The sequence below is a fragment of the Zingiber officinale genome, chromosome 2A (genome assembly GCF_018446385.1).
Source record: "Zingiber officinale cultivar Zhangliang chromosome 2A, Zo_v1.1, whole genome shotgun sequence".
In the NCBI taxonomy this organism is placed as follows: domain Eukaryota; kingdom Viridiplantae; phylum Streptophyta; class Magnoliopsida; order Zingiberales; family Zingiberaceae; genus Zingiber; species Zingiber officinale.
Genome location: NC_055988.1, coordinates 172,362,185 through 172,382,557, shown reverse-complemented (window position 1 = coordinate 172,382,557; position 20,373 = coordinate 172,362,185). Strand labels below are relative to the sequence as shown.

At 46.3% G+C, this 20,373-nt stretch overlaps 1 protein-coding gene across 2 annotated transcripts; it reads left to right on the top strand.

The window, feature by feature from the left end:
• The first annotated feature begins 12,044 nt into the window (after nt 1-12,044).
• LOC122043296 (protein ALTERED PHOSPHATE STARVATION RESPONSE 1-like) lies at nt 12,045-18,919 on the top strand. 2 transcript variants are annotated; one of them, XM_042603861.1, is made up of 7 exons: nt 12,045-12,315; nt 14,573-14,690; nt 14,768-15,718; nt 16,019-16,093; nt 16,365-16,576; nt 17,561-17,784; nt 17,913-18,919. In XM_042603861.1, exons 2-7 carry the CDS (start codon nt 14,684-14,686, stop codon nt 18,586-18,588), a joined length of 2,145 nt encoding a protein of 714 aa, XP_042459795.1. In that variant the 5' UTR covers nt 12,045-12,315; nt 14,573-14,683; the 3' UTR covers nt 18,589-18,919. The 2 variants fall into 2 exon arrangements, with proteins under 2 accessions (XP_042459795.1, XP_042459794.1); XM_042603860.1 differs by having other exon boundaries at nt 14,573-15,718.
• The last annotated feature ends 1,454 nt before the right edge of the window (nt 18,920-20,373 follow it).

Genomic DNA, 20,373 nt, shown 5'->3' with positions numbered 1-20,373 from the left:
AGGGCTGATGAAGCAGTTAATAGCCACGCCGAGCAGCTGAGTAAGTCCGAGCGGAGCTAAACATAACCCATCCAGGGGTTTGGGTTTCCGACGCCAAGGCAGGAGGATCGAAGGGCCGAGCGGGTCGTCCGTTCGGCCAAGATAAGGGCGAGGGTACAAAGGGGGCCGAGCGGCCTATGCGCTCGGCTCGGGATATGGGATATCAGCTAAAGCATGTCAGATGATTAGGCCGTACACAAGATCGTACGATGGAGGATCTTGCCGTCACATCATGGAAAGGTTGATACAGTAGCAGTATGGCCTCATGGACATCTTCCTGACATATCCATATCTGGGCATGGCCCTTCTGACAGACTCATACCTGGGCATGGTCAAGGGCAGGTGGTTACTTTGATTGGTGCGCCCAGGCTTCTTCGGGAGGTCTATATAAGGCCTCCATTTCTTCACCGGAGGTATGAAAAAATCTTCATCTGGAGGCCACCTTCTTGTTATTCCTCGCCTGACTTGAGCATCGGAGGGCCGTCGCCGGGACACCCCTCCCGGCTCGGTTTTGCTGCAGGTTCGCCGGAGCACTCGAAGATCCAGCAGGGAGCGCCACGTGCCCAGTGTCTATTGACTCCTGGTTCGGACAGGATCAAATTGACGCCGTCTGTGGGAACGCTCCTGCATTCGAACAAGAACAATGGACGAGGCTGGACGACAACACACGGTGGCGCTTTCAACAGAAGAACTCGACGCTCTGGTCGAGATGAGGGCCGCCAAACTCGTGGAGCAAAAACAGAAAGCAGCGGCCGAGCGGCCGGAGCAACAAGCAACATCTGCGTCCGGTGGCCGAGCGGAAGCACCTCAGGCCACCGTCGCATTCCATCGGGCCTTATTTCGCACCCCTGAAGCCGGGATGACAGGAAGGGGAAAGCTCCCGACTCCTCCCGGGCGGATCAATCGCCAATTTTCGGAGGCTATCTACGAGACCCTCCGCCCAAGCACTACGTGCCTCCGACGATCGGCGAATACAATGGAACAACAGACCGGATGATCATCCGGGTAAGTTCGATATCACCACGCTCCATCAGTACACGGTGGAGTAAAGTGTAGAGTCTTCCTTACCACCCTCTGGGATCGGCTCAGCGGTGGTTCCGAGGCTTGGATCCATCACCAGCTTCAAGGACTTCGAACGGCCTTCCTCCACCACTCGCCGATAGTCGGCGTTATCAAAAGACAAGTGTCAGCTTGTTCACCATCAAGCAAGAGCCGAGAGAATCGCTTCGAGCTTACATTCAGCGATTCAACCAAGTGGCGATGGATATCCCCACGGCCACATCGGAGACGATGATGAATGCCTTCACGCAAGGCCTTGTGGATGGGGACTTCTTCCGGTCGCTTATCCGAAAGCCGCCCCGAGATTATGATCACATGCTACATCGGGCCAACGAATATATAAATGTGGAAGAAGCGCAAGCCGCTCGGAAAAAGGAAGCTCCAGCCGAGCGGGCACCTATTCATGCCGAGCGGAAACAGCAAGCCGCTCAGCAGCCGCCCAGAGGACCGAGGGCCGAAGCAATCCGATCCCCCCACGCCAGATCTCACGTACAAGAGGTGGCTGCCACTCGGCCCAAGCCAAAGAAGAGGTGGACCCCTATGTTCTGCTCCTACCACCAGACGGATACGCATAACACGAGGGATTGCCGAAGCCTTCCCTTTGTGTCCAATCCTGTTCCCAGGGAAGCCGAACGACGGTCTCCTCCCATCGACAGGAGACATAGGACTCATGAAGCTGACCGAACCCGCACCGAGAGGCGACATCAGCAGACACCCGATTGGCACCGATCTCCGAGGCAGGAGAATCGCCGGGCGTCCAGAGAACGGTCACGACCGTCCGCTCGGGAAGAGGAAAACAGGAACAATACTTCCCGGGGCGAAATCAACGTTATTGCCGGCGGACCGACTGGAGGAGACTCCAATCGAGCCAGAAAGGCAGGCGTTCGGCAGCTGCAGATCCACGCGGTCGGCTGCAGCCAAGAGCGGGCAAGTGGACCCGAAATCACTTTCGGACCCGGGGACTTAGAAGGAGTAGAAGTGCCCCACGACGACGCGCTGCTCATTAAAGCGGTAATAGCAAATTACACCATTCACCGCATATTTGTTGACACAGGGAGCTCGGTCAACATCATATTCAAGAAGGCGTTCGATCAGCTGTAAATTGATCGAGCCGAGCTGCTGCCCATGACGACCCCGCTCTATGGGTTTACGGCAACGGTTCACTGTTCGGACAAATCCGCCGCCACCTCGGCGGGAAAGCGCTCAGGAGGACCAGGACAATAAACTTCGTGGTGGTCGACTCTCCTCATCCTACAACGTCATTTTGGGATGACCGGCGCTCGGCGAATTCGAGCGGTTGTCTCAACCTTCCACCAGAAGATAAAGTTCCCGTGGAGGACAAAGTAGGAGAAGTGCGGGGAGATCAGCTCAGCGGTGCTATATAGAGATGATCCGAGCAGAACCTTGTTCCGCTCGGAAGGCGCCCAATTGAGGTACACGTCATAACCGAGAAACCTCCTGCTTTAATTTATGATGAAAAGGAGGAAGTCCAGATCCATCCGACCCGATCGGAGGCCACGACTTTATCGCCTCGATCCGGGGAAGAACATGGAGCTGATCCAATGCCTCCAACGAAATCATGATGTCTTCGTATGGTCGACACATGAGTTACTGGAATTCGCCGAGCCTAGTGCAGCATGAATTGCATGTCCGACCGGACGCTCGGCCGGTGAAGCAAAGGAACTTGCCGAGCAGAATGCCATTATCCGGGCGGAGGTGGAAAAACTTACGGCCACATACGCGAGGTCCAGTCTGGCCAACGTAGTCTTGGTCTCAAGCCGGGCGGCAAGTGGAGGGTCTGCATCGACTTTCGAGATTTAAACAAGGCATGCCCAAGGATTTTTATCCTCGCCCGTATAGATCAGTGGTGGACTCTACGGTGCGAATTAATTGCATGCTTGACGCCTACCAAGGATATCATCAAGTCCCGCTCGAAGATTCGTAACGGCCGACGGCACATATTGCTACAATGTGATGCCGTTCGGATTGAAGAATGCCGGGGCCACTTATCAACGCTTGATGAACAAGGTGTTCAAGGAGCAGATCGGGCGGAATCTGGAAGTTTATGTGGACGACATACTTATCAAATCCGTCCGAGCGGCCGATCTTTTCAAGGATATGGAAGAAACCTTCCGAACGCTGCGCAAATATGGAGTCAAGCTAAATCCCCAAAAGTGCCTGTTCGGAGCCAAAGAAGGGTGTTTCTTGGGATACATAGTGACCGAGCGGGGAATCGAAGCAAATCCCAGCAAGGTTAAAGCACTGCAAGACATGCCGCCCCCAAGAAATACAAGAGAAGTGCAAAGGTTGACCGGTCGGATAACTGCTTTATCCAGATTCATCTCCAGAACCGCCGACCGGAGCCTGCCATTCTTCAAGATCCTGCGCAAGGCCACTAAGTTCCAGTGGGATGAAGAATGTGACCGAGCATTTGAAGAGTTGAAGACATATCTTCATTCTCTGCCAGTATTAGCCAAGCCGGTCGGGGGTGAGTCACTTTATATGTATCTGTCGTCAACTGAGCATGCTGTAGGCTCGGCACTTGTGAGGGCGAACGGCGAAGACCAGCCGGTGTATTTTCTAAGCCACATTTTAAAAGATGCTGAATCTCGTTACACTGGGCTCGAGAAGTTGGCCTTTGCTTTGGTTCTAGCCGCTCGGCGCCTTCGACCGTATTTCTTGGCTCACACCATTATTGTCCGGACGAACAGTCCACTCGGAAGAGTGCTGTTGAATCCAGAAGCGTTCGGACGGCTTATCAAGTGGACGACAGAATTAAGTGAATTTGACATCCAATATCAGCCCCGCTCGGCGATTAAAGCCCAATCCTTGGCTGATTTTGTGACCGAAGTGCAAAGGCCAGAGCCGGAAGCTATGTGGAGAATATATGTGGATGGATCCTCCACTCGGCTCGGAAGTGGGATCGGAATATTACTACTCTCACCTCAGGAAGAAAAGATGCACCTATCCGTCCGGCTAGATTACAAAGCTACTAACAATGAAGCAGAGTATGAGGCCCTCATAGCCGGATTGCAGGCAGCACGGCATGTGGGAGCAGGTCGGGTGACACTCTATTCTGATTCACAGTTGGCCGCTCAGCAACTTTCCGGCACCTTTGAAATCAACTGTGTTCGGCTCAAACTCTACGCTGAGGCCTTTGAAAAACTCAAAGCTACTTTCCGAGAGGTGCTTATTCAGAAGATCCCCCGAACGGAGAACCAGGCGGCCGATGAGTTAGCCAAACTCGCGAGCTCAATAACGCCGGTTGCCATTCAGCAACCAATTGAAAAAACGCTGCTGGTGGCGCATGTCGATCGGATGCAAGGCCTCGCGTTTCCAAGTGACTGGAGGACACCTATTATAGAATTCCTCCGTTCGGGCACCACACCATCCGATGAATATGCAGCCCGGCTCCTCAGAAGAAGAGCCGGTCGGTTTACACTCATTGGAGATCAGCTTTACAAGAAAGCTTTCTCGCGCCCTTTGCTGAAATGTGTAAGCTCGGAGGACTCAGCTTACATTCTCCAGGAAGTACATCAAGGATCATGCGGGGGTCATCCAGGCGGACGCTCATTGGCCAAGAAGATCCTCTTGGCCGGATACTTTTGGCCAACTTTACAAACAGATGCCGCTCGGACAGTATCTACATGCCTTTCATGCCAGAAGTATCACAACTTCTCTCACCGACCGGCAGAGGAGATGAAAGCATCAACCATCTCATGTCCGTTCGATCAATGGGGAATGGATATTGTGGGTCCATTTCCGATGGCGACCGGGCAGAGGAAATTTTTACTAGTGGCGGTAGACTATTTCTCCAAGTGGGTGGAGGCCGAGCCGCTGGCAAAGATCACTGAACAAATGGTTAAAAAATTCATCTGGCAACACATCATTTGTCGGTTCGGCATCCCTCGCCGACTAGTGTCCGACAACGGGCGGCAGTTCACAGGGAAGATGTTAGAGGATTGGTGCAAAAGCTACGGCATTGAGCAACATTTCACGTCCGTGGCCTATCCTCAGAGCAACGGTCAAGCCGAAGTCGCCAACCGGGAAATTCTTCGTATTCTGCGCGCTCGGCTCGACCATTTGGGAGGGAGTTGGCCGGATGAAGTGCCGAGCGTCTTGTGGGCCATCCGAACGACGCCAAAAGAAGGGACGGGAGTCACACCGTTCCATTTGGTATATGGCGGTGAGGCTGTCATACCGGTCGAAGTCGGCGTTGAGTCAGCCCGGATCCAGAGCTATGATGATGACAACGCCGAACGAAGAAACATGGAGCTGGACTTGGTAGAAGAGGAGAGGGCAAAGGCGTCCGTTCGGCTGATGGCATACCGACTACAACCGGCGCGTAATTCCCAGATCGTTCCAAGTCGGCGATCTTGTCTGGAAGAAAGTCAAGCCGGTAGGCGATGTCGGCAAGCTTGAAGCTCCATGGGCAGGCCCTTTCAAAATCATCGAAAAGCTCCGCTCGGGCGCGTATTATCTGGAAGACGAGGACGGACGGCAGCTAGATAGGCCGTGGAGCGCGAATCACCTCCAGCCTTACCGGGCGGGGTGAAAGGTGTATCACTGTAAATCACCCTGTGTATTTCATTTTTCGACTAAATACTTGAAATGCAGAGATGAAAAGTCAAGAGAGCGAATATAAGGCATTATCATCGTGACCCGAAGGCCCCAGGCCGTTCGGCCGGGCTGCGTATAGAATATAAGCAGCGTTCGAAATCGAAGACCCCGAGCTGTTCGGCCGGGCTGCATACTAGTGTGGCAGGAAGGAAACCAAAGCCCTGCGCTGTTCAGGATGATAGAGGGAGGTTATTGCCTGGAGCGAAGGCCTGAGCCGCTCGGCCAGGTACATTTTAGCCGAGACTACCTCGGGGAGGATTATTTACGAGCCAAGCGCTCGATGTGAAGGCCTGAGCCGGTCGGCCGGGTATATGGTTTTCCGAGCCAAGCGCTCGACAACAAAAGCCCCGAGCCGCTCGGCCGGAGGTATACGGATCAAATTGGCGCCAAGCGCTCTAAAAACGGAAGCAAAGAAATGGAAACACATTAAGCATTCCCCGCCGAAAGGATTATTACGTAAGACCTCTTGTCGTTCGGCAGGGGCATATAAATTATCCGGGCTAAGTGCTCCGAGAGCGAAGGCCCCCGAGCCGATCGGCCAGGAGGGGTATATATTTAAACTCATGAGCAAATGACCCGTGCTATTCGGCCGGGCATAAATATTGCTCAGGCGCGGGATATGAAGGCCAAGGTCGCTCGACCGGGTAAGGAGTTAGCCTTGAAGCCGTCTAGCCCAGACGTTAAACCGTAGAGCCGCGCCGATCGGCTATAAATATCCGCGCCGACGAGCACCGTCGTTAAAGATCGAGAGCCGCGCCGACCGACTATAAATATCCGCGCCGACGAGCTTCGTCGTTAAAGATCAAGAGACGAGCCGGCGTCTATAAACCCTCCGAGCGGAAGACCGACGAGCACCGTCGTTAAAGATCGAGAGCCGCGCCGATCGGCTATAAATATCCGCGCCGACGAGCACAGTCGTTAAAGATCGAGAGCTGCGCCGATCGGCTATAAATATCCGCGCCGACGAGCTCCGCCGGTAAAGCCGCACCGATCGGCTATAAATATCCGACGAGCACCGTCGTTAAAGATCGAGAGCCGACCGCTATAAATATCCGCCGACGAGCTCCGTTAAAGATCAAGAGACGAGCTGCCTATAAACCCTCCGAGCGAAGACCGAGCACCGTCGTTAAAGATCGAGCCGCCCGACCGGCTATAAATATCGCGCCGACGAGCTCCGGCGTTAAAGATCAAGAGACGAGTCGGCGCCTATAAACCCTCCGGCGGAAGACCGACGAGCACCGTTGAGCCACGCCGATCGGCTATAAATATCCGCGCCGACGAGCTCCGTCGTTAAAGATCGAGAGCCGCGCCGATCGGCTATAAATATCCTCGCCGACGAGCTCCGTCGTTAAAGATCGAGAGCTGCGCCGACCGGCTATAAATATCCGCGCCGACGAGCTCCGTCGTTAAAGATCAAGAGACGAGCCGACGTCTATAAACCCTCCGAGCGGAAGACCGACGAGCACCGTCGTTAAAGATCAAGAGCCGCGCTGATCGGATATAAATATCCGCGCCGACGAGCTCCGTCGTTAAAGATCGAGAGCCGCGCCGACCGGCTATAAATATCCGCGCCGACGAGCTCCGTCGTTAAAGATCAAGAGACGAGCCGGCGTCTATAAACCCTCCGAGCGGAAGACCGATGAGCTCCGTCGTTAAAGATCGAGAGCCGCGCCGATCGGCTATAAATATCCGCGCCGACGAGCTCCGTCGTTAAAGATCAAGAGACGAGCCGGCGTCTATAAACCCTCCGAGCGGAAGACCGACGAGCACCGTCGTTAAAAATCGAGAGCCGCGCCGATCGGCTATAAATATCCGCGCCGACGAGCACCGTCGTTAAAAATCGAGAGCCGCGTCGAAGAGTGAATATCAAAGTAAGAAACCGCGGAAACTACAAATATTAAACCATTCAGGCCCGATCGGGGGTTGGTCCTCCGATACTCGGTGTTTGCTGACTTCACGCAGGCAGGATATGTGCAGAGCGAGTAAGCCTCCTCGCTCGGACTTTATGCAAAGTGCTAAGCCGATCGGACGCGTGAAGGTGAACGCTTAAGAGCACGACTGACTCTAAGCATCCACGTTAAGCAAACAGAAGATATTTATGGACGATGAGTAGGAAGACAAGCAAAGGGGCATCGTTTCATTAAAATAAAAATTATGCCGAACGGCACGTACAAAAATTTTACATCCGCCAAGCGGATGAAATGCAGAAAATACTTGAAATAACTCGCATCACTCCGGATCCTCAAAATTAAAAAAGGTGTCCGGGATGTCGTCAATCATGGCTGCCAGTTCGGGAGGGGGAATGCTCAGGTCAGCAGGAAGGTGCCCCCCCTTCTTGAAGTACGCCGTGGTGACCTTGACCGCCTCGAGGAAGGTTGAGGAGACTTGGCCACCAAACTTTTCGCCAAAGCGCTCCGAGCGGAGGTATTCCTGGCGCGCTGCCGCTAGCCGACTTGGCTCTCCCTCCTTATATTTTTTGAGTGCCGCTCGGGAAGCGGTTAAGGTATCTTGGACAGCCTTCAAGTCCATCTCAGCTTTTGTGCGTTCGGCTGCACGGATCTCCCGCTCGGCATTTAAATCGGCCTCTAGCTTCTTAGACTGCTGATCTAGGGCCCGGACTTCGACTTTCATTTTGTCCAGATCAGCAATCGCCCGCCTCTTCCGGCCACTTGCGCGTTTCACGTCCCCATCCCGCTTCTTCACCAAGTCTTCGAGTCGGGCCACCTCTGCAGCCAGATCGGCAGCCTTCTGCTGTTCGGCCTCGAAGGCTTGTTTCTCCCGTTCGGTCGACGGCCCCCCCGATACTTGAAGTTTTTCCAGGAGATCCTCCAGCTCGGCCAGCCGATGGCTCGTGGCGATTTGCTCAGCCCAGCGCTGCAAGGGAAATAATAAAATCAGGAATCGAACAATAGCATGGTACGGGAATAAAGATGGGTTTACCTGAGTGGCCTGCTGCATATTGTTATCGCCGAGCTGCTTGGGCGTCATGAGGGCCACCTGGATCTGGGCGTCCTCGAAGAGCTTGGCGAGCGGACCAGTCAGGGTTATTTCGTGGACGGGGCTCGATGGCCGGTCGGCAGACAGTAAATATTCCTCCGATGGGAATCGGAGGGTGGTCTTGATAGTCGGATGGCCGGACGGCGCTTCTTCAGTTGCCGCCGCTTGTTGCGAAGACTCCCCTATGGTGGAAGTTTCACCCAACCGACGTAAACGGCGACGAGTCCGGGGAGGAGAGCCGGAAGGCTGTGCGGTAGGCGAGGCCGCTGGAGTCCCGATCTGTGATGGCGTGCGAGCGGGCGAAGCAACGCCGATCGGCACCTGTGGTGCTCCCTCTTGTGGTGGCGGAAGGTTGGAATCCCTTCGACGCTTTCGCCGAACTTCCAGCAGTGGATCCCCGACTTGAGGGACCCCCAGCTCGGCGGGGGCTGAGGAAACAGGATCTGCCTCAACCTCTGTTGAAGCGGATGGGGCAGCATCTGTTTCAGGGGCGGACAGCGCCCCCCCCTCTCCCGCATCTGCCGGGCGGCTGGGGATGAGACCCTGCTCGGCGAGCTCCTTTTTAGTGGCCGCCTCGATTTCCACGGCCTTCAGTTTCAGATGAGCGGTAGCCTTGGAGCGCCACATGACTTCAGCTGCAATAGAAGAAATTGAAATCAGTTAGATAAAAAAGGTGAAGGGAGTAAAGAGTCTCTTACCCATACGGTAGGGAAGATTGACCCGAACGGGGGATAACCCAAAAATATACAACACCCCCTTGAGAAGCAACTGGTCTATCTTGTACCGCTGACCGGACAACCAGTTCGCTGCATGGAGATATGCCGGGTTGCTTCTAAATTTGCCGAGCTCCGGCTGAGTCGGCACGGCGGTTTGCCATTTGGTTCGAAAGGCTGGCCGCTCAGGAAGTCGGATGTAGAAGAAAAATTCTTTCCAATGCTTGTTGGAGGTCGACATATTGTCGAAAAATTTAAAGCCTATTCTACTTTGGAAAATAAAAGTCCCCAACTCGGATTGCTTGGGGTAGAAGAAGAAGTGGAATATTTTAGGGTCAAGAGGGATACTGTGCAGCTTGAAGAGGACGACCATCCCGCTCAGTAGCCTAAAGGAATTCGGCACAAGTTGGCCGAGCGGGATGCGAAAGTAGTTACAAACCTCTAAAATAAAGGGATGGGTAGGAAATCTAAGGCCACCCTGGAATTGGTCTAAAAAGAAACAGATTGTGCCGATCGGCGGGTCATGTGGTCGGTCAATCGGGTCGGCTACAACTATTTCATAGTTATCGGGAATCCCGTACGTCCGAACAAGACGCCGAGCACCCTCCTCATCAAACCGACTCTCCATGGTCAGGTACCAAGGGCCGTGAACACCAACAGCGGGTTCGGAGGAGCTTGCCATCTCGAAGGAACAAAAAGACAGCGAGAAAGCGAAAGAATGGGAACAAAAAAGGCAGAACGAGTTGGGAAGGCCTTGTAAGGGAAGGGAGAAGCTTACTGAGGGAGGGTAGACAGGAAGGATCACCAAAGAGCCGAAGACCACCAAGAGGCGAAAGCGGGGACGGCCGGAATGAGGCAGCAGCAGCGGACACCTTCGACGGAGAATACGCGATGAAACAGAAAATGCGGCGTAAAAGGCGAAGACGAGGGCTTTATACGAACGAGGCTGGTCAGCCTCGTCCGTCGGATGCAGGTCACGGAAGACGAAGTCATCATCTAGCCGCCCGTTTCAAAATGACCAGCATCCCATCGTATGAATCATCACCGCCACGCGAGAAGAGCCACGTGGCGCTCTGTCGCCAGGCACAATTAATGCGCCCATATCGCGCATGCTTCGACTTAATGGAGAAGATTTGCGTGATTTTCGAGAAAATCTAGACAAGCAAACATCCATGTTGAGCGACAAGACAACCGGAATGAAGAGCCGAACGACTGAATTTGACAGAAGGGCCGAACGGCCCCAGGGATATTATAAGCTACGGAAAGGCGGTGACCGCCCGCTCGGACACATATAGTCCAGTCAGTCGGACTCGCTGCCTCCTTCGACTAGACTTGAAGGGAAGGCAAGTGATCCGGCGGTAAGAATGGGGGACCCATTTCCTGAAGGGTCTCAGCTGGAGGACCGATGAAGGGCTGACGAAGCGGTTAATAGCCACGCCGAGCAGCTGAGTAAGTCCGAGCGGAGCTAGACATAACCCATCCAGGGGTTTGGGTTTCCGACGCCAAGGTAGGAGGATCGAAGGGCCGAGCGGGTCGTCCGTTCGGCCAAGATAAGGGCGAGGGTACAAAGGGGGCCGAGCGGCCTATGCGCTCGGCTCGGGATATGGGATATCAGCTAAAACATGTCAGATGATTAGGCCGTACACAAGATCGCACGATGGAGGATCTTGCCGTCACATCATGGAAAGGTTGATACAGTAGCAGTATGGCCTCATGGACATCTTCCTGACATATCCATATCTGGGCATGGCCCTTCTGACAGACCCATACCTGGGCATGGTCAAGGGCAGGTGGTTACTTTGATTGGTGCGCCCAGGCTTCTTCGGGAGGTCTATATAAGGCCTCCATTTCTTCACCGAAGGTATGAAAAAATCTTCATCTGGAGGCCACCTTCTTGTTATTCCTCGCCTGACTTGAGCATCGGAGGGCCGCCGCCGGGACACCCCTCCCGGCTCGGTTTTGCTGCAGGTTCGCCGGAGCACTCGAGGATCCAGCAGGGAGCGCCACGTGCCCAGTGTCCGTTGACTCCTGGTTCGGACAGGATCAGGTATAATATTAGGAAAAGTTTTTAAAAAAGGATATTCTTTATTTCCATTATAGTCAAAAGATCATTCTAAAAATATTATTATTGTAATATCATGACTACAACTATTACAATATAAAATTAAATTACTGTATTTTAGTTAAAATTATCACATATAAATTATCTTAAAATAATATATTTAACTTGGTCAAAAACTCAAAATAGTTTTAATATTATTATATTATTTTTAAAAATAATAATATTATTTTAAATAGAGAGAAATTGATCTAAATTGTTTATATAATTATGATATTAAAATAAAAAGTAATTTTATGAAAATACAGTGCAACGTCTTGTTAATATATATTTTTTGAAAATAGAATTTAAAGATAATAAAAATAGAAGATAAATGAATTAAAGTTAAAATGCTACTTTCTTTAAAAATTACTTTATAATTACTTTATATATATATATATATATATATAAATGCTGATGTTAAATTCGTATTTATCATTTTATGAAGGGGCATATTTGTCAATTAGGGCTGCAAAGTCAATACAAGTCATGCCGCTGTTCTAGTTTAATTCGCCTTCTCGTATCTTTTTCCGATTCCAATTCCGATCCCAATTTCTACGACGAAGAGGGTGGCGCGGGAGCTCCGCGGTCTCTGCTGCCCTCTCCTCTTCGCTCTGCTCTGCTCTGCTCACATCCTATCTTTTCATCACGGAGATTTTCTTCTCGTTTCTCGCGTCAGTTCCTCCGGACTCGAAGATTGCTCACCGCCTTGAAAAGATTCCGCTTTGATGAGTTGCCGGACGAGATCCCGCCTGCGGCGAAACCTTTAGTTCAGCCGTTCGGTCTCAGGTGCTCTGAATTTTCATGATTTCTGTAATTACGGCCTTGTTGCAAGTATTTTGGTGTGTTTGAGTCAGTCGGTTACGGCTTTCTCGATCTTTCTTTTGCTTGAAAAGGGACAAAGGAGTGCTCTGCCTTTTGGAGTTTAAGTTCGTCTTCTGTTAATTAGTTTTTATTCACTGAAAAAATTGGATTTTTGTAACGTTACGCCGACTTTCTTTAGGATTTCAAGTTGAAATCTGCGTCCTCTTCTTCTTTTTCTGGATTCATCGTCATGCCTAATTTTGTCTCATGAGACAAAATTTTACAATCTGTTTGCTAGGTTAAGAAAGTTGCAAGTCCATCAGATAATTTCATGTCCTGAATTTGAGGCCACATTCTACTGGGTCAGCATCTGTTTTGATCAATGATCTGAAGCCGTGTTTATTGTTTGGGTTTTTTTATTTTTGAGCTTAGGACCGTCCAGATAGTTAATTCATGCAATTCACATTCGTTTAGACTGGTGACAAAATATATCAAATGGGCGAAGCTTGTTTGTTCGTGAGAAACTTCTGGAATTGCTTTCTTTGTTCAAGCTTTGGGTTCAGCACTTCAGGCAAATTCCATAAGAGGCGGTTCACATTTTTATCCTATATGACGCCATTGATTGTGCTTATTTAGGGGCATTTTTTTAAAAAAATTATATACATTGTTCTTGTTCTCATTTTGCTTAGTTTTTTTCTATGAACATGTGTAAAGACGGCTGATATATATTCTATAATTACATTAATTGAATTGATTAAGGTTGAAGTTGTGAAGCGCAGAGAAGGACCAAAGGAAAGTTTAGATTGTTGGTGCAGCGGGACCGGTAAGAGGGGGGTGAATTGTCTGCAAAATAAAAATATACCCTCCTCAAGGCTTTTCAACTCAAAATAGATAGCAATAATAATAAAATAATAAAACAAAAGAATTAGAGAAGACCAGAAGTTGACATGGTTACAACCAAGACAGTTGTTAATCCAAGGCGGTGAAAAGCGCACTAACGATCTCCTTCTCTGAAGGCGGAGAAGCCTTTTACACACTTAGAAGCTCAGAACTATTGCTAGGAATGATTATAGAGTTGATTGCTTGAATGAATAATCTTTCCTAGCTCCAGGGGCCATTTTATAGCTCCTGGAAATCTTATCTCGAAGGTCCAAGGCGCCCCCAACGAGTGGATGGATAAAACTTTATCCATTGCGCAAACGGTCATCTTTGACCTGTCTGAGGCGCCTCAAACAAGCATGAAGGCGCCTCCAAGTTTGAGGCGCCTCCAATCCTGCTTGAGGCGCCTTCAAGGTTGAGGCGCCTCTAATCCTGCTTGAGGCGCCTCAAAGCTGGTAGGTATATAAGTGTTTCCAGCTTCTCTTTTTACTTCTTTGGTTTTCGATTCTCCGTTCGTTTGGGTGATTCCGGCCAATCGGAATAGGGCTCACCCGAACCCAGTTCCCGGCCTTCTCCTCGAGCAGTCTTCCGTCCCGGCTTTACGTCCCTCGAACGTCGCGCACGTTCTTCTCGCCCACCGGTGTACTCTTCCGCAGCTCTCTCATCCTTTGGACGCACCGAGCCCGTTGGCTCCCTTCCCGTGTCGTCCTTCTCGTTAGCTGCGTCTTCCGCTCGACTTCCTGCGCTTCTAAGCTCCTGCACACTTAGATACATGGATCAAAAACACACAGGACCTAAGTAACTTTGGTTGATCACATCAAAATAACCATGGGGTCCAACATAGATAACATAACCAAAAGTGTTTTAATAGCTTTAAATATCACTATTAATATATTTTTTCTTAAAATTTACTAGAGAAATTAAATTCATATAGCTGTCCGCAAAAAGTTGGAACTAACATGGCTTGATGAATTTCTTATTGTAATTATTATGATAAAGCATGGTTCTAATGATTAGCTTTTGATTCAAGTATAAAGGAGGTGATTATGATTAAGAAATTTCTTTTGGCTCTCACAAAGGGGTCTCAAATGTCATGCGGTAGGAAAAAATTGTCAGATCAAATAGTTCTTGGGCCGTTCATTAGTAAATTTATTCAAATGACAACTGTATAGTCGGATTTTGATGATTTTAATGTATATAAATCATTTGTTATTCATTATTGCTTAAGTAGAGAGAGTCTTGAATAATTATATAAGTTGTACTCTTTCATCATTCATTGTTTTAAATCAACAATGCTCTTCTTTTACACAGTTTGAACATATTTTGTAGACTTATATCTAATTTATTACATATTGGGAAATAGGTACTAAGTCACTGGTGCTCGAACCAATGGGGGTTGCCAACTCAAAGATTGAAGAAGAGAAGGCCCTTGTATTATGCAGAGAAAGGAAACGATTTGTAAGACATGCTATAGATGAAAGGTGTTTACTTGCCGATTCTCATTTTTCTTATGTGCAGTCCCTCCGAACTACGGGAATTGAACTTAGAAAATTTGTAGAGCCTGAATTCCCTGCTGAATCTTCCATTTATACACCAACAGCAGCAGCAACACCTGAGCTTCTTGCTTTAACTGAAAAGTCAGTTTCCCACTTCTCTAACTCATCTCCGTCTATTTCACAACGTTTGGAGACGACCAAATCATTTTCTCCAGTTCCTTCTCCCTCCTCATCTGGACGCATTCAAATAAACCATATGAAATCAGGAATAACTTCTGATTTGGCAGTCAAGGCAAAGCTTCCTACTTCATTAACAGTCACTCTAGAGTCTTCGATTGATACTCCAAAGCACATCGTCTTGGAGCTTGATGAAACTTCATCCTTTGAATACCCACCAACACCTCCTGCAGCACAACCATGGGATTATTTTGGTCTTTTCCATCCCACCGACAGCCAACTTTCCTATAAAAGTGGGGGAGGATTAAATCATGGTTTTGATAATGCTGATGAAATTAGACATCTAAAGGAAGAGGAGGACATACTGGAAGAAGATGGAGACAGAGCTTCTACAAATGAAAAAAATGACCTAGAGTCAGAAGATGATTTTGATCAACCAACCAAAGAACCCTTGGTACAAATTTACAAAAACAGAAATGTCATTTTGGAACAACAATTAAGAAGTGAGTTTCCAGTCATACAGCCTACAAAAGACATTGTTTCCAAAGCTAATCATCAGGATGGGGACAATGTGAAGCACACAAATGGTATATCTGAGACTTATGAAACTCCTGAAACAACCCCGACAAAAGCAGCACCTCATGTGGCTGTCTTTCCTATTAATGGGAAGACCACAAAGTCTGAACCAGAAACTAATCATGAGACGAGAGATTTTGTGACATGCATAAAAGAAATTGAAGAGCTATTTCTGAAAGCTTCTGAATCTGGAACTGAAGTTCCTAGGATGCTGGAGGCAAACAAAATGCAGTTTCGGCCTCTAGTTCCGAAAGAAAGAGGTAATACAATTAATAAGTCAAACTTTGCTTTTACACATGAAAACAACACTTCAACCATTGCTAGAACTTTGGTTGACATGCAATTTCAATCTGCTCGTACATTTAAGTTTTGAAGGTCATTCCTTAAGTATAACTAGTATCTTTGTAGCTTGGTTACTCCTTTAGTTGGTTTATTCTTTATCTTGGCACAAAATTACTAAAAAATATATAAATCCTGTGTGCGCCATTTGAGTTCTTTTTAAATGGCATCTTCTCCATCTTAATTGAAAAGTAAAATTTTTGATATGTTTTTATATGCAGCTTACAAATCAAAGGCATCTGTATTCCTCACAACCTGTTTCACTTGTTGTACAGAAGAAGCACCTCATCGTCCAAGTAGGTTCATGACTCTACTTCACTTTCTTGTGTTGTTATACTTTTTGTTTGATATTTTTCACCTCATGTAAGTTTAAATTTGTTTTACATTGAATAAATCAACCTTTCTAGTAATTATCTTGTTTGTTCCAAAGCAGGCAGAATTGATGAACTATAATTTTAAATGTGGTTAAGAACAATAAGTTCTTTAGCTGTTGGATTTCTTGTTTTGAGCTTGTAAAGAAAATTTTGCAAACGATACAATTTCTAACATCTTGAGTTTGCATTGCAGTTGCTGCTGAAAATGATATGAAGTACATAACATGGCCTAGGTCAATGTCATCACTCTCCTCATCATCTAGGAAATTTGTTGGCCCTACAGTGAGCAATGATATTGATGAGCTGGGAAGCAATATCTTCCATTCATACATGAATTCAGGTAGCCATGCCTCGACATTAGATAGGTTATATGCATGGGAGAGAAAGCTTTATGATGAAGTCAAGGTTGGCTGTTGCTCGAACTATGTACTTTTATTATTTGTTTTCAGCCTATCTTAATTTGCTATGTAGGCAGTTAAACTTCGAATATTGACAATGTGTAGAAACTAAATTGCTGATCCTGATCACTGAAGAACATTTCTACAGTAGTTAACACAGAATAACAATTTTATATTTCTGTAGTTTCTAATTAGTTCTCAGTGCCACATTGTCAGTTACTGTATGGATACATTTTCTTCCTGCAATCACTAAGTTATATTGACAGTGTGCTGCTAGTGCTTTCTAACTTCTGTCAGAATCTTGGTATGCACTATGCATATATATGTTTCTCATCATATGTTTATAGGTGGAATACCATATACTTCTTTAGTATATAATTCAATGCATACAAGGACCTGGACAAACTTCAAATGCATTATTGTTATTTGCACTTGTTGGTTTTCAGATTGATATGCCCACATAGGAAAGATTGTGGAATCATATGGATGTCTGTTTAAACTGTCCTGTTGTCTTATTCAAGATTGTATCTTGTATTGTTTCCTACATCCTGCTAGAATATTTTTGCTTGATAAATGTTGCATTGTTTTCTTATTAGAATAATGATTAGCTATCTACTGTTAATAACTGCCATCCTTTCTGCATATTTTGTTACTCACAGTGATTTTCTTCACATCTAGAAATACGATTTTGTTACTTGATTGTTCTTACAGAGAATTCAAAACAGATTTCCGTATTAATTTTTCCTTCTCTACAGAAACAAGTCCCTACTGCTCTGTTTCTGGAATTTAATATTTGCTCTGAAGTTCACCTTGTTCATGCAACTCCCTACAACATCACTCTTTAAGTGTTTTTTTGCTTTGCTTTCCTACAATGTCGCTCCCACTCCCAAGTTCAGCTACTTTTTTCTTGCAACATAATGCTTATTGTGTTTAATTTATTGCTATCTGAATACAGCATCTAATTTTTTTGTTTTATTTTATGTCATATCAGGCAAGCGGTGTCATACGAAGGGAGTATGACATGAAGTGTAAGCTGTTGAGACATAAAGAGTCTGTAGAAGATAATCCAATAAAAATTGATAAAATCCGTTCTTCCGTTAAGGACCTTCACTCAAGAATTCGTGTCGCTATCCAGAGAATCGATTCAATATCAAAGAAAATCGAGGAAATAAGGGATAAGGAGCTTCAACCACAGCTGGAGGAGTTAATTGGAGGGTATGATTTCCTATTATCTCGTCAATTTTGTATTCTCTATGCCTAAACTTTCACCCAATATATGAACCTCCTATTTCTGTAGGTGGTTCCTCATTCGTTTGGTTGACTTTATATGTTATTTTTTGCAGCTTAATTAGAATGTGGAGAATGATGCTCGACTATCATGGCCGCCAATACGACATTCTATTATTAGCTACCAACAATGGAACCACTAAAATTTCAGTTCGATCGGAACCACAACACCATGCTATGATTCTTGTGCATGAATGGAATTCTTTGAGTTCAAATTTCTCACAGTGGATGGCAGCACACAAATCATACCTTACTGCCATCAATGGTTGGCTACGGCAGTGCATCGACTACTCACTAAAACATAGCAGGTCAGCCAGGAACAGGCGCCAACAGTTCTCTCCAACACGATACATACCTCCGCCAATCTTTGTGACTTGCAAAAATTGGTTGCTTCTGCTACCAGATCTTCCTGTCAAAGAAGTGGTCTCTTCAATAAAAGATCTTGTGAACGTGATCTCGCATTTCTTGCCTAGCCAAGAGAGTCATGGTACTTCAAAGTCATCCTTCTCGTTACCACACAAGGCAGTACAAAACAGATTCAGAGAAAATAATCACTCAAATCCATCCTCCGTCGATTGGAATCTAAACTATGATCAACTACAATCAGCTCTCACAATCTTCCTAGATAGGCTGAAGACTTTTGCAGAGTTGTCAGTTACAAAGTATGAAGAACTACAAACCTCAGTCAAGCTGGCTCGAGATAATTACGAAAGTAGTCAGTTTAGATCGTGAAGTTGGTAGGAGCAAGCTGCACAAATCCTTTGGAGAAGCGTCATTGGTAATTAATTCTTTAAATAAGTTAATTGGTAGTCTGATGCCTTCAAGTATATAGCAAGTTTATTTTGCCTTCGACTATTTATTTACCTTTTTATTCTGTTGCCTTATAGCTTAGAATATTACATTTTACCTTAGTTTGCAAAATAAAAATAAAATCTCTCTCTCTTTTTTTTTTGTCAACACATAATAGAGAGAGCACTGTTGTGAGAGTTCAGAAAGGCAAACTGTGATTTTACCTTATATTTTGCTCGACGAATTCTCAAATCTAAAATAATTTTGTTTCTCACGTATACTTATCTTATTTTCTTCTTTTTTGCTTCCTATTGTCATATAATCTAATTGTTGGCATTTTGTGTTGTATGTTCCATTGATTATCTTTTATAGAAGAACATTATAGTTACAGTTGACACCACCTCGCTTATCATATGGTGATATCCTTATCACATTGTGATCATGCTCCAGATGTTACATAAAGCAAATGAGATCTCTACAACATCAACTATTAAGTTTTATGCCATTAGATGAGGTTGGCTACATGGATCCTTCTATGTTTCATCATTTATATTTAAATAAATTTTATCTTATTTTATTATTACTAATCAAGTCTTTTTATCTTCCTCGTTTGATGTGCATATTTGTCATACTTTTATATCGTCTAACTGGAGCATTTATTTATCATTTAAATTTATACCCATACTATCTTAAACGTGTTTCGGAGTTTTCCTTCAATAGATGTAACTTTGACTTTCACTTTAATATTTTCATTTCTTATTATGTCCCTCATTATATGTTCGTACATCCACTTTAATATCATTATCTCTGCAACTCTTATCTTTTATTCATATGCCCGAGTCATAGTCCAACACTTGCCTCCATATAACATAGCAGGTTTAATCATCGTTTTGTAAAATTTTCCTTTTAAGTGTTAAAAATATTTTACGATCACAGGTCTACCCAAGTAATATGCCAATATATCCTCTATTCACTATTACATGGAGGTAAAATGGAAAAGATAAACTCTGAGGGACAAAATGAAAATTTGTCTAAGTGTATTTAACTTTTGTGGATTGGAAGGCTACTTATTAGTGTTCCCTCTCCTGTATATCTTCTGGTAATTATAAAAAGGGGTTTTGTGATATTCATAGGAGCAGTTCGATCAGATCACAATTGTGGAAAATGGAAATCTACGACGGTGCCAAGAATAGATCATAAAACTGCAAGAAATATCTTCGAAAACATTAATCCTTTAGTGTGCTTCATGTTCTTATGATCAATCACTTGTTAGAGTTCCTATCTTGAAGTTTCTTTGTTCTTAATGGCCAACTCACCAGCATGTGAAGGGTGAATTATGTGCCAGTTCACAAGCTTCATTTTGCTATTTCAACTAATAAAATTATCAAAAATGTTCAGTTACTAATGGATGAGTTCAAAATTTTCGTAAGATTATCTCATCAGTGAGGTTTAAACTTGTGGATTTATAGCTTTTTGTGGTTAGGTTAATGCTCATATAGGTAAGATTTGTGTTGGTTGGTGATGAAGATCGAAAATGTTCAAAGAAGAAATGACAGAAAGAGATGCTGGGGAACATGGAGGAAAAACCAAAGAGGAAGTTGATCGAGGGGCCGTGATGGGAACAAGATATTCTTGGATCGTAGACGTTCGATAGAGGGATGGGGGGGGGGGGGGGGGGGGAATATCGATTAAAAAAAATTATCGAGAATACGCAGCGGAATAAGTAAA